The sequence below is a fragment of the Mustelus asterias genome, chromosome 1 (genome assembly GCF_964213995.1).
Source record: "Mustelus asterias chromosome 1, sMusAst1.hap1.1, whole genome shotgun sequence".
Lineage (NCBI taxonomy): Eukaryota > Metazoa > Chordata > Chondrichthyes > Carcharhiniformes > Triakidae > Mustelus > Mustelus asterias.
The window spans coordinates 109,635,707-109,649,822 of record NC_135801.1 but is presented as its reverse complement, the minus strand read 5'-3'; the positions used below and the strand labels follow the sequence as shown (position 1 = coordinate 109,649,822).

The following is a 14,116-nucleotide window of genomic DNA, read 5'->3' as shown; positions in this document are numbered from 1 at the left end:
TAATCTCTCCTCGTATGTCAACCCTTTCATCCCCAGAATCAATCTGGTAAATTTTTTATTAATTCTTAAAATGACACAATGTGGATTCCAATTATGTTTATGTATGTTTGTAACGTTATAAAATTAATTGCATCTATGTTAATTTGACTGTTAACTGGGGGGAATCTGAAATAAAAACAGAAAGTGCTAGAAATACTCAGCATATCAGGCAGCATTTGTGGAGAAACAGAGTTAATATTTTAACAGGCGGCACAGTGGCAAGCTGCCTCACAGTGCTAGGGACCCAGGTTCAATTCCCGGCTTGGGTCACTGTGTGGAGTTTGCATGTTCTCCGTGTCTGCGTGGGTTTCTGCCGTGTGATCCGGTTTCCTCCCAGTCCAAAAATGTGCAGGTTAGGTGGATTGGCTATGCTAAATTGCCCCTTAGTGTCAGGGGTACTACTAGGGTAAATGCATGCAGTTATGGGGGTAGGGCCTGGGTGGGATTGTGGTCGGTGCAGATTTGATGGGCCGAATGGCCTCCTTCCGCACTGTAGGATTTTGAGGCCAATATGACTTTTTCAGAACATTTTAATTGTAAAGTGGATGAATGCATTCCACTTCATGTTTCTTTTTCTCAAATGAATATAAGTGTATGTTTTATTTGACTTCGCCAGGTAACTCTTGGCAGTTCCGGATTTTAACCCCCGCCCGTTGCAGCGGCTGGAAAGTTGCAACATTCTAAAACCATCTGCGCATGTGCAACAATGTTGGCGGCCGCGCATGCTCAGTTGTTCCCTCATTGCCCGGAGTCACGTGGGATGCTCCTTGCGAGGCGGCCCCGCCCCCTGTGAGGTCGCCATGTTGGTCGGCTTCGGCCGGCTGCTGAGTTTGTGTGTGAGGCGATGGAGGCGGCGGCAGCAGCTGTTACACGGCGGGCCCGGAGCGGCCTCACCTGGGGGAGGAGGAATCCATCCACAGCGGGAAAAGGTGATGGAGCTGAAGGCCTTTAACATGGTGCCGCGTCTTCCCCCCCCCCTCTACGTGCAGCTGCTCAATCTCTCACTCAGGAGCGGTCCTCATTCTAATTACAATTATTCACGCGTACATCCCCCTGTTTAACTTGTATTTGTTTTTAATGTTACAAAACCAATGCTCAGTGGACCGGACAAACCCAAATCCATTCCCTGCTTGCTCCAAAAATCAAATCCCACTTGAATCCAGTTCATGGTCTCCAGAACAGACAGACACACGATCCAAGCAGACAAGATAAGGCATTGCACCCCATCTTAGCAAACTGGCGCCCACAACACAATTACTGCAGGAACATGTCACAGGATGAACAAACTGCAGATTGACCCCTTTCACAGGCAGCCTCCCTGTTGTGTATTCATCTTCATTAAGCATGCATTTGATCTAAAAGTTAGCAACTGTTGCTCCAAGCCACTGATGCTGCTGTGCAGGTTTAAGAATTGGTATTATCTACTGCCATTAATCATCCATAATTGTTAATCTAAATGACAAAAGCTGGAAGTCCATCAATACATGGTCCTAATAAAACTAGTCTTGGTTCTGGTTATTCTTCTCTCACATCAGGTGATAGAATAGAATTGGACAGCAGTGCACTTATCCCGCTGGCTAGCAAAATGTTGTAAGAGTTTTAACAACACCAGGTTAAAGTCCAACAGGTTTATTTGGTAGCAAATGCCAGCTTTCGGAGTGCTGCTTTGCCATTAGCTTTCAGAGCAGCGTTCCGAAAGCTAATGGCATTTGCTACCAAATAAACCTGTTGGACTTTAACCTGGTGTTGTTAAAACTCTTACTGTGTTTACCCCAGTCCAACGCCGGCATCTCCACATCATAGCAAAATGTTGGCATTGCAGCAATAAAATTCAATAGTTTAAGACAAATTGCATTTGTGTGTATAATGTTGAATTAAAGGATCAGAACATTGGGAATTTTCACAGCATCACCAAATAAATTAATTTGCCTATAAGCAAAGTAATGGAAATATGTGACAGGTCCATCAACAAAGTAAAAATGACAGGTTAATGCTTTGGGTAAAATCTGTTTGTAAGACCTAGTTTTTTAATTCTGCTTACTGGTCAGTGCTAAGTGCCTTTACAGGTGCTGAAAAACTTGTATTTTCAGCATTTTTCACCACTTGTTTTCTTTATAAACTTAAAAGACTTCATCACAAAATTTCAAAACATGTATCAAGGTGATTTGCATTGTTTGGTTTAAAAAATGAAGTCATCATTAAATATATTGTAGTATTCTTTTTGTATCTAAAACCACGAACCAACTGGTTTGTAGGAAAGATTGGCTCTGTCTCTTGAGATATGTTCCTCCTCCCTTTTATACACATAACTACAGTTGTGATCATCTTTTTCAGGATAGCTATGACCTGTCAGAATTTCCTATAGAAAATATTCGGAATTTCAGCATCATAGCGCATGTAGACCATGGGAAAAGCACACTCGCTGATAGACTCCTGGAGATAACGGGTAAGTTGTCTTTTGCACAACAAACACTACCTATTTACCCTTTAATCTTGAAATGTATTATAACCTTTTTTAAATAATTCAACTGTGGAATGAATTAGACGGTTTGCAGTATTTGTCATTTCATTTTTTGCTCCTTTTAGTTTAAATGATTTGCTTTAGTCACTGAAATTTAAGTGTTGGTTCCTGCTCTCTTCCAACTGGTTACAATTATGTATCCTATGTGAAGAACGAGTGATACTTAATTGCATAACAAATATCTGATTTAACTGTAAAGGCAGCTTGTATACAGGGAATAACAGAGTTGGAATCAGAGCAGTGTATGGTGGAGATAACTATACCTGTACCGATGAATATAAAATAATAGAACAGGTTTAAAATTAGAGCACCAAATGTAAGAGAAACAAATGCCTTTAGAGATCAGATTGACAGAAATAAACCTCACTTTGAGGGCTTGTTGTTTGTTTAAATGTTTGCTTTTTTAACATTTAGTACTACATTAAAGGTGTACGGCATTTAGGTACATCTAATTGATAAAATATCTTACTTTAAGTAATATATTTTCAGGGGCAATTGTCAAAACTGAACGCAACAAGCAAGTACTTGATAAACTTCAAGTGGAACGAGAACGAGGTATCACTGTGAAAGCACAAACAGCAACTCTCTTCTACCATCATGCAGGAAGAACCTACCTCTTAAACCTCATTGATACACCAGTAAGTTTACAATAGTTCTTAATGCTATCAACTCTTATTTTGAGGGTAGCAAGTTCGGGAACTGAGCTCAAACAAGTCCATCTGAAGGCACTTTTGTGCCTGTGATTATCCTGGGTGCTGCAGGTTTCCAGAAATCCCTACTTAAGTCAGGTTTTGACTGTCCTGTCAGAGTAAATGTGCCTGGGAACTTGTAAATGAAAGTAGCTGCAAACCATTGATACTTCGCTGTCAAACACCAGTTTCAGTACTTAAATACTTAATTGAATTTTGTCCGGGGGTGTGGGCATCGCTGGCTGTGCCATTTATTGCCCATTCCTTGAACTGAGTGATTTGTGAGGCCATTTAAGAGTCAAGTGTAGACCTGGAAAACATTAGTGAACCAGATGGGTTTTACAAAAATTGGAATGATTGATCATTATTAGACTTTTTTATTGAAATCAGATTTCACCATCTGCCACAGTGGGGTTTGGACCCAGGTCCCCAGAGCAGTATCCTGGGCCTCTGGATTATTAGTCCAGTGACAGTATCACTACGCCACCGCCTCCGCCTCCCCGTGGCATACTTTATGTATTTAAATGTACAGTTGCATACTGGACTGCATTTACTATATGTACAAAGATACATTTTGTTGGCTATCTTAAGTTATTAAATTTCTTCTTTGCAAAGTATATCTTTACACGTGTGGAAGATTTTTAACTCTGCCTTTCCTCACAGGGTCATGTGGATTTCAGCTATGAAGTTTCTCGATCACTGTCTGCTTGTCAAGGTGTACTGCTAATAGTGGATGCCAATGAGGTAAATTGGTCAAGTTGAGCTTGTATACTTTGTCTGGTTTTAGTCATCCACCATTGCATTAAAAACAAGATATCTTCTACACCAGCACTTTAGACTGAAATGTGACTGTTTAACTTGCACTGTTTTGGATATTGATTAACAAGCATTTCAGTGAATTATAAAAGCAATTCACTGCGGATGCTGGAATCTGAAACAAAAACCGAAAATGCTGGAAAATCTCAGCAGGCCTGACATTATCTGTGGAGAGAGAATAGAGGTAACAGGTCTCTGACTAAAGTCATCCAGACTTGAAATGCTAGCTCATTTTCTGTTTTTGTTATTATAATGAATAAGTTTGTCGAAACTTTGACTTTGTTCAGGTTGTTATTTTGTGAAAAACTACCTGTTGTTCGATTCATATTTTGTCTCTCAGTACTTTTGTCAAGTTTGTAGACTGCATTAACAACTCTGACAAAGGGTCATCCAGACTCGAAACATTGGCTCTATTCTCTCTCCACAGATGCTGTCAGACCTGCTGAGATTTCTCAGCATTCTCTGTTTTGTTTCAGATTCCAGCATCCGCAGTATTTTCCTTTCGTATCATTGTAGACTGCACTGTTCAGTAAATTTTCTGTTTCATTTTCCCCACCACCCCCCACTCCTCAGGGTATTCAAGCCCAGACTGTGGCAAACTTCTTTCTTGCCTTTGAATCCCAGCTAATGATAATTCCAGTGATAAACAAGGTAAGTAGACAGTGTAGTTTATTTATTTCTGGCTGTTTGTAGATATTTTCTTCAAGTTAAATGTTTTTGTTTAAAGGATTACAATGTTAAGGATGCAAACAATTGTCTTTTGTCCTGGTTCAAAAAACTGAGTAAAAGAACAGCAACTTATCTATAAAGCATCTTTAATGTAATAAAACATTCTAAGGCACTTCATAGGAACATAAAACAAAATGTGATACCGAGCCACATAAGGAGATATTAAGTTAAATGGCCAAAAGCTTAGTCAAAGACGTGGGTTTTAAATTATGTCTTACAGGCAGAAAACACAGTAGAGAGGTGGAGAGGGAATCCTTGACTTTGGTCCTAGGCAACTGAAGGCATGGCCACCAGTGGTGGAGCGAATTAGATCGGGAATTCTCAAGTGACCAGGATTATCTGAGCCCAGATATCTTGGAGGGTTGTGGGCTGACGGGAAGGGACAAATTTATAGAGAAGTTAGAAAACCAGGATGAGAATTTTAAAATTAAGACAAACAGAATAATTCTTCTTCAGATCATTCAATTTAATACAATACCTGTTAACCTATCTCTATAGATTGATCTCAAACATGCTGAACCTGACAGAGTTGCAAAACAGATTGAAAAGGTCTTTGACATTCCTAAAGAGGAATGCATTCAGGTATGAAACCTTTTTTGATGTCAAGGTGGCCAATGACTTTGTCCAGTGAATGTCTGCAGATACTATCCACAATGCTAATTGTGGTTGATGTTGGCAGTAATGGCTACTGCACACTTGGTATTTGTACTATTTATCCGGCATTTTGTTTGGTATGCCAAAAGGTTTTTCCAATAATTATTAGAGCTGTGATATAAACACAGTACCAATATAGAGTTTAACCCAAAATACTGAGAAGTCAGGATTTGCTAGCTTAGGAAACTATGTCTTGATCCAGTTTGTAAAAAAAACTATTAAACAAAACTGGTGTTATATTACATCTACATACAGCTAATCAGGTTTAAAAGAAAGAGGATTAATATAGCAATGTGGAACACATAGCTATGAATTTACACTCCATGCTTTCTTCTACATTTGCTTTTACTATAGATTTCAGCCAAACTAGGAACAAACATAGATCAAGTTTTGGAAAAAGTTGTTGAAAAAATTCCTCCGTAAGTATCTTTAACTCAAATCATTATGTTACTGAGTACTTTCCTTGCACTCATGTTTTAAAGTGAAAACGAGATTCTACAATAAGCAGCAAGTTTGTTTTCCAGAATGGCTGCTTCCAAGTATTGCCACTTCAGTCAGAGTTAATTTTAATTCCATGATTGTTGACAAAACATACAACACATAACCTTCCAAATTAATTGAATTGATTGTCTAACTCATTTTCCCTTCACATGCAACACCGTAGGCTTAGTTGGTAAAACCCCCCTCCCCCTGGTATTCTCAGGTGTTACCCCATTGATCAAAAACGTAACCAAAGTCCCTATTTCAGTCTTCCCAGCAAACTTTGTTCGTCCGATGTCAAACTAGCAATCTGACAATTTAGCAATAGTGGAGAGATTGCAAAATAAAACTGGGTGTCATTAGCGCACACGTGCAATCTGACATTGAGGCTGTGGATGATTACACTAGGGACAGCATGTAAAGGAGAGGGACCAAGAAATGATCCTTCAGGGATACCAGAGCTAACTTAGTGAATGGGAAACAAAGCCATTGATCCACCTTCAGCACACTCCCTCCACCACTCGCTCACACAGTTGCAGTAAACTTACCACGGCTTCTTCAACAGCACCTCCCAAACTTATGACCTCCACCACCTAGAAAGACGTGGACAGCAGATACATGGGAGTTAACTTCCAAGACATACCATCCTAACTTGGTAAAATATTACTATTCGTTCAGTTGCTTCATCTGAGTCAAAATCCTAGAGCTCCCTATCTAACATCACTCTGGAAGTACCTTTGCCACATGGCTTCAGCAGTATAAGGAATTGGCTCATAATTTTTCAAGGGGTGGGCAATAAATACTGGCCTTAGTGAACAACACATTAATGTATAAATTATTTTTAAAATGACTCAACGAATGGATGCAGTTTAATAGGACTTTGTCCTCCTACCTCTGGGGCCTTGCTTTAGTTAGGTTAGGTTGATTGGCCAAGTTAAAATTGCCCCTGAGATGTGTAGGTTAGAGGGATTAGCGGGTAAATATGTGGGGGTAGGGCCTGGGTGGGATTGTGGTCGGTGCAGACTCGATGGGCCGAATGGCCTCCTTCTGCACTGTAGGGTTTCTATGATTTCTATGATTTAGTAGAAGGTCTCTTGCTGGTTATAAAGCCCAATATTAAATGATAACCAAATACAACGAATCTTGATTAACACTGCTGCTTTAACATCAGCAATACATTATAACAGTGACTATTTCCTAATATCATTTACAGTATGGTCCTCTCTTTTTCCAAATGTAAAACTGAAGTACCTATTTATAGTTTTATTATTTAATGATAACTAAGTAAGTTTTTGCATGACGATACAGCTATACTTGGCTACCATTGATCTGCACTTCTGACCACTCTATAGCAGTGTGTTGTGACTTTAGTATGTGCAGTAGCAATTCACTTTGTTTACTTCAGCAACAATAGATTTTCTCTTTGTATTCTTCCAATTGGAAATAAAATTCCCTTTCCTGCTAAATATTCCCCTGCTCCCATTCCATATGCCAGCTTTTCACAATATTTGCAATCAAAAAGAAAAAATATTGTGGATCTCCAAATTCCATCTGCCATGCACTATCCTGATTTACTGTCACTGTGAGAGGCCGAATGTCTTACAATTTCCTACCTAATATATTTGAGACTATCATGCAAACTGCTGTGACACAAGAAGGCCAGCTTCTCAGGGTTAATAAAGGCAATAATTACAGTTTCACAACCAATAAAGGAATTTTAAAAAAAATTATATATGCACCAATCCACTTCTAACCATTAAACTTTAAATATCTAGAGAGTGAACTTGCAAGTCTTTGATTTATTGTCTTTTGATACTTCACCTTCTGCAGTTTTCTTGACTATTTTTGTCATTGGTGTTTTACCATTGTCTTCCACACACGGGGGCAGAGCAAGAAGACAGGTCCCGAACTACCTCAGATTGAAAGGGATTGGCACTTTCGGAGCTATTCTGAACCACACGCAAGCCAATTGAGTTAATTAGCCCCCATACAGGAGTAATATGCCATTGTATATCAAGCTTATTTGGTGTGAGGGAGTCTGACGTGATTTTCCAGGCTCCGCTAGGGATCTAAATGTGCGGTTATACTTAACAGTTTCTGTCTCCACAAAGTAAAGTACTGCTTTGTAATGAAGTAGTGCTGGTATAACTGAACTGTTAAAGTTTCAGAGAATCCTATCTGTCATTTGAAGACTCAGGCAATTGTTGTGCCCTTGTAATATTAAGTATTAACTGGCTTCTAATTTCAAGCATTACCAGAAATGTTTTCATGTCATTATTTTAATTTTATTTTGATTGCATAATTTCTGATTTTAGCAACTGAATTAGAATTAGCTAAATGAAATGTATTTTTATTTCAGGCCACACGCAAATCTTTCAGAGCCACTGCGAGCTTTGGTATTTGACTCCACTTACGACCACTACAGAGGAGTCATAGCCAGCATTGCACTTTTTGATGGATGGGTGCAAAAGGGAGACAAAATAATGTCCTCGTACACAAAGAAGGTGTATGAAGTTAATGAAGTTGGAATCCTAAGGCCTGATCAGTATCCAGTAGAAAAACTGTAAGGAGTCACTGCTCTGCTTCAATGTCATCTTCACAAATGTTAGAGCAATAATGGGTTGCATTGATGCTACTCAGCAGAATGAAAATTCAATCTATAAGGAATATCAAAACATCCAGACTCAACTTCCTTGCAAGTGAAGCAAATTCTGTGTTTCAGTCTCCCGATGAGTATTCTGTTGAGATGGAAAATATGTCCCAATTTTAGATGATTTAATACTCGGCGGATCTTTTTTCCTCTATTTTATAAATAAGTGATTTAAAAATTGCCTCGTGGATTTTAAGAGTTAAATCATTAGACTACTTTGGTACAGAATAGAATATGAAAATTGTTGAAGAGAAACATTCCACTATGGGAGAAAAAGGTCCTATAGTATAAATTGATATCATTTGAAAATTGTCATTCTTGCATTTGTCCTGATGAGTACAACACAAAAAGCTTTGGCAGCTTATCTCTTCAACAGTTTTCAAGCATGAAAGACAAGTCCCTGTTACAAATAAATTATGCACAACCATGACTGAATCTCTTAGCAGTGCTAAGTTCTTGGGCTCTGTATGTTTTACAAAATAGTTGCAAAATGAAGCCTCACTTTACATTTCTTAACCATTCTTGTTCTTGAAGAAAATGGCTTATAAACAGTACTTTTAAGAGATGTATAGGTTAAGGTATATTAGATTACAATTACACATTGCATTATAATGTCATTTGATAGGCAAATGATAGCAATCTGTTAATGCAATAGTTCAGCTATGATTTAGTTAGTTAATTACTTGGAATGGAGATGTTCCTGAATACTAATTGTACAGCTTGACTAACCATAATTTATTGTATAGATGTGCAGGACAAGTGGGCTATCTGGTGGCTGGAATGAAGGAAGTGAAGGAGGCACAGATTGGAGACACCTTTCATTTACAGAAACAACCTGTGGAACCACTAGCAGGGTTCAAACCTGCTAAACCAATGGTCTTTGCAGGTAAAGAAACTGCTGTAGCTCCATCCAGGTTAAGTAATGTTGAAGGTATTTGCAGCTGTTTTAAGAGGTTTTTTTAAGCAAAGCAAGTTGATTAATCTTGTCAAACATTTATCACAAGTATCTGGTATCCTTTTTTTGAGTTAACTGGTTTACTATCCTGTCGTCTTTGCTCCATGTATTTCACTGCGAATTCTATATATCGGGTGGCGCAGTGGTTAGCACTACTACCTCAGCGCCAGGGACCCGGGTTCAATTCCCGGCTTGGGTCACTATCTGTGTGGAGTTTGCACATTCTCCCCGTGTTTGTGTGGGTTTTCTCCTGGTGCTCTGGTTTCCTCCCACAGTCCAAAGATGTGTGAGTTAGGTGGATTGGCCGTGCTAAATTGCCCCTTAGTGTCAGGGGGACTAGCTAAGTTAATGCATGGGGTTCTGGGGATAGGGCCTGGGTGGGATTGTGGTTGGTTCAGACTCGATGGACCGAATGGACTCCTGCACTGTAGGATTCTATGATCACAGAAATACTGTGCATAAACTTTGTTTGGTAGAATGGTACGACATCCTATCCAAGGCCGCATAGTATATTTTACAGCAGTAGCATATTTCAACGGCATAATGTTGTCAGCTGAAGTGACATTTATTACAAAACTTAACTGCACATTTGCCAATTTTATTTTCACTTAAATTGTCTGATGCCGTCAGAATGCAGTGTGTTATGTTCTGTGTTCTCACTGACATAATGGTTTAATGTCAAAGGAATGTACCCTGTCGACCAATCTGAGTATACCAACTTGAGGAAAGCAGTGGAGAAGCTAACGTTGAATGACTCCAGTGTGACAGTTCATCGGGACAGCAGTCCAGCCCTGGGAGCTGGCTGGAGGTGAGCGACAAGATTATGCATCATGATAACTGTTGGCATTCATGTTTTTAATACAATGTCTTTCTCCTCTAAGTTTCATCCTTTCTCATTAAAGGCACAAATGCCTTTCCGTTCTCCAGCATTTGTTTTGGCAGCTATGCATTTTAGGAAATGAGTAAATAATTTTGAAACATTAAAACTACACATATACAATTATTATTTTTGGGAATAGTATTGGTTTTCGTTTTATTCCCTCCACCTGCCATTTTATTTCTTCAGAGGTTGACATTCCATTTGTGACTACCAATTAATTATATTCCTCTTCATAAGTGGTAAAGTGAGCATGTGTCCAGCAAATATCAACTATTCTATCAAAAAAAATTTGGGTGGAATTCTCCCATGCCCTGCTGGCAGGTTCAATGACAGGTGAGGGGGGAGAATTTAGTGCGAGTACAAAAATCAGTTTCACACTGGCGTAAACTTCCCATTGTATCTTCTATGTGCCCACCATGGTGGATCGGGAAACCCCTGAAGGCCACATTGAAATTGATTTGCATCACGCTACTAGGATGTAGATGAAGGCCCGATGTGAATCTTCCATCCATGCCCAGTTCCCCACAACACCAGCAGGAAAATACAACGGTGCAAAACACGACTTGAACAATGTAGTATGCAGGTGTCAGGGCTCACCAGAACACAGCTTGGAACTGGCTCCAGAGTTTGGGATGGAGGGGGTTGCCTCCAGAATTTGGAATGGAGGCTGGCAGCAACTATGGAACACAGAGCACCATGGCAGTGGTGGGGGGATCATCTACAGGTGGATCCTCCAGACTCAATGTCACTGAGGTGGTCCATCTTTCAGCCTCAATGTTCCTGGAGACCCATCTTTCTCAGGAGGTCCATCTTCTTTCTTCAATAGTGGGTTAGTGATGTTGGGCACCTTTTTCAGTATGACAGCCGGGTAGGATGGTGGATTATCTGCTATCAAGTTTGCCCACCATGGAAGACAACACAAAACACCCGGTTGCATAATAAATGAGGTCGAAGCTGGAAGATATGGCTTGGTTTCCCACCAAGAAATACTCCACGTTCTCACTCCTGCCACGGGACTTAATCCCAGATGGGAGAATTCCACCCTTTTTTGCTTTAAATTTCATTAAGATTACATACGTTAATTTGAGGTAATTGAATTTTGGAATACTTTCTAAGAGTTAGTTACATGTAGAATTCTACTCCTATCTTAGATATTGGAATGTAAGACCCCACCCTTGAAACCCACCTCTTTGACAGAGCTTCTGATCTCACTAGTTAATGGGTGGTATTCTCCGATTTTGTTTGCCCCACCCCACTGCAAGTGAAAATGGAGAATTTGACGCTCAGTCTAAACTCCATTCACTGCATAAGGACCGGAGTATTCCAGCCGCAGGTGAGGTTGTGGGCTTCTGGCGAATATCCTTTTCTTAGGCTTGGTATCAACATTTCTGTGAAGCGCATTGGAATATTTATTCTATGTTAAGGGTGCTTTACGAAATGTGCATTGCTGTTATCCTGGTAATACAGAGATTACTACCAGGTTTTTACTACTGAGGAAGGTAGCTTAAGTTGTCAAATCTCCTGACCCAGCCCAGTATGAAGTGCTTCTTTATGCACTATTTTCGCTCCAGAGAGGCGGGGCGGGAAAAAGACATAAGACCATAAGACATAGGAGCGGAAGTAAGGCCATTCGGCCCATCGAGTCCACTCCACCATTCAATCATGGTTGATTTCAACTCCATTTACCCGCTCTCTCCCCATAGCCCTTAATTCCTCGAGAAATCAAGAATTTATCAATTTCTGTCTTGAAGACGCTCAACGTCTCGGCCTCCACAGCCCTCTGTGGCAATGAATTCCACAGACCATTTTCACTTGCAGTGGGGTGGGGCAAACAAAATCGGAGAATACCACCCATTAACTAGTGAGATCAGAAGCTCTGTCAAAGAGGTGGGTTTCAAGGGTGGGGTCTTACATTCCAATATCTAAGATAAGAGTAGAATTCTACATGTAACTAACTCTTAGAAAGTATTCCAAAATTCAATTACCTCAAATTAACGTATGTAATCTCCAATGCCTGGTTGACAGTGCCAGGGTGTCACACTGGCACTGCCCAAGGGGCTCCTATTTATTGACTACAGCTCGGCCTTCAACACCATTATTCCTATGAAACTCCATGGCCTGGGGCTCAGCTCTTCCCTCTGCAACTGGATCCTGAACTTCCTAACCCACAGATCGCAGTCAGTAAGGATAAACAACACTTCCATGATCATCCTCAACACCGGTGCCTCACAAGGCTGTGTCCTCAGCCCCCTATTGTACTCCTTATACACCTATGATGTGTGGCCAAATTCCCTTCCAACTCGATTTTCAAGTTTGCTGATGACACTACCATAGTGGGTTGGATCTCAAAACAATGACAAGACGGAGTACAGGAATAAGAGAGAATCTGGTGCGACAACAATAATCTCCCTCAATGTCAACAAAACAAAGGAGATTGTCATCGACTTCAGGAAGCGTTAGAGAACATGCCCCTGTCTACATCATTGGGGACGAAGTAGAAATGGTTGGTCGAGAGCTTCAAGCTTTTGGATGTCCAGATCACCACCAATCTGTCCTGGTTCTTCTTCTTCTTCTCTCCCCCCCCCCCCCCCCCCCCCCTGTGCTGACACTATAGTTAAGAAAGCCCACTAATGCCTCTACTTTCTCAGAAGACTAAGGAAATTTGGCATGTCTGCTATGATTCTCACCAACCTTTACAAATGCACCATAGAAAGCATTCTTTCTGGTTATATCACAGCTTGGTGTGGCTTCTGCTCTGCCCAAGACCACAATAAACTACAAAGCGTGGTGAATGAAGTCCAGTCCATCATGCAAACCAGCCTCCCATCCATTGACTCTGTCTCCACTTCCCTGTGCCTCAGAAAAGCAAGCCAGCATGATTAAGGCCTCCACACATCCCAGACATACACTCTTCCACCTTCTTCCGCTGGAAAAAGATACAAAAGTCTTAGGTCACATACCAACCAACTCAAGAACAGCTCCTTCCCTGTTGCCATCAGACTTTTGAATGGACCTACATCGCACTAAGTTGACCTTAGCTATGACTGTAGCACTACATTCTGCACTCTCTCCTTTTCTATGAAGGGTATGCCTTGTCTGTATAGCGTGCAAGAAACAATGCTTTTCACTATACTAATAGGTATGACAATAAAAATCAAATCCTCCCTGGAGACTTCAGGCCCACTAATCATATGGAAATTAAGATTTACATATTGTAATCAGCTCTGCGCCAATTTACAGTGCGGAGCTCATTACGTCAGAAATCTTCAGTTGGGAGACTCGCGGGAGCCTTGGCACCCAGCAGGTAGCCCGTGAAACGGCCTCCGCTGATGTCTCCCGGCCCGTGCAGCGGGTTCGAAAATCGCCTCAAAGTATCAAAAACAGAAGTTTTAAGCACTTGACACCTCTTATCCTTGTTCAAGTAAACATTGAAACATTGACAAAAGACATCACAGAAAAAAGTAATTTACGAGAACTTCATTGAGCTGTCAGTCAAGTGAAGCGAACATTTCTCTGCTCCCATGTAAAAATCTTCACTCATCTTTTTCTAAGAGTATGGGCTCTCAGCTAAGTCTCAATAGACTGGAGTATTTGTAATATTTTCTGTTTTTATTTCCAATTTCCAGCATCGAGTATTTTGTTATAATATAAATATTTTATTTTTTTCCTTGTACCTATTTTGGGTTTTTCTGTTCTTAGTCAC

The 14,116-nt window shown here is 40.4% G+C and overlaps 1 protein-coding gene across 3 annotated transcripts in view; it reads left to right on the top strand.

Annotated features, from left to right (window-relative positions):
- Positions 1 to 793: 793 nt before the first annotated feature.
- The window catches only part of guf1 (GTP binding elongation factor GUF1), a 36,610-nt gene continuing 23,287 nt past the window's right edge, over positions 794 to 14,116 (top strand). Inside the window, exons 1-10 of one of the 3 annotated variants that reach the window (XM_078216876.1) lie at positions 794 to 968; positions 2,374 to 2,485; positions 3,050 to 3,198; positions 3,913 to 3,993; positions 4,639 to 4,716; positions 5,293 to 5,376; positions 5,803 to 5,867; positions 8,288 to 8,491; positions 9,325 to 9,464; positions 10,218 to 10,341. In XM_078216876.1, coding sequence (XP_078073002.1) covers positions 840 to 968; positions 2,374 to 2,485; positions 3,050 to 3,198; positions 3,913 to 3,993; positions 4,639 to 4,716; positions 5,293 to 5,376; positions 5,803 to 5,867; positions 8,288 to 8,491; positions 9,325 to 9,464; positions 10,218 to 10,341 — 1,166 coding nt within the window. In that variant the 5' untranslated portion in view covers positions 794 to 839. The remainder of the gene's footprint in view (positions 969 to 2,373; positions 2,486 to 3,049; positions 3,199 to 3,912; positions 3,994 to 4,638; positions 4,717 to 5,292; positions 5,377 to 5,802; positions 5,868 to 8,287; positions 8,492 to 9,324; positions 9,465 to 10,217; positions 10,342 to 14,116) is intronic. The other 2 variants (XM_078216893.1, XM_078216885.1) reach the window with 2 other exon arrangements.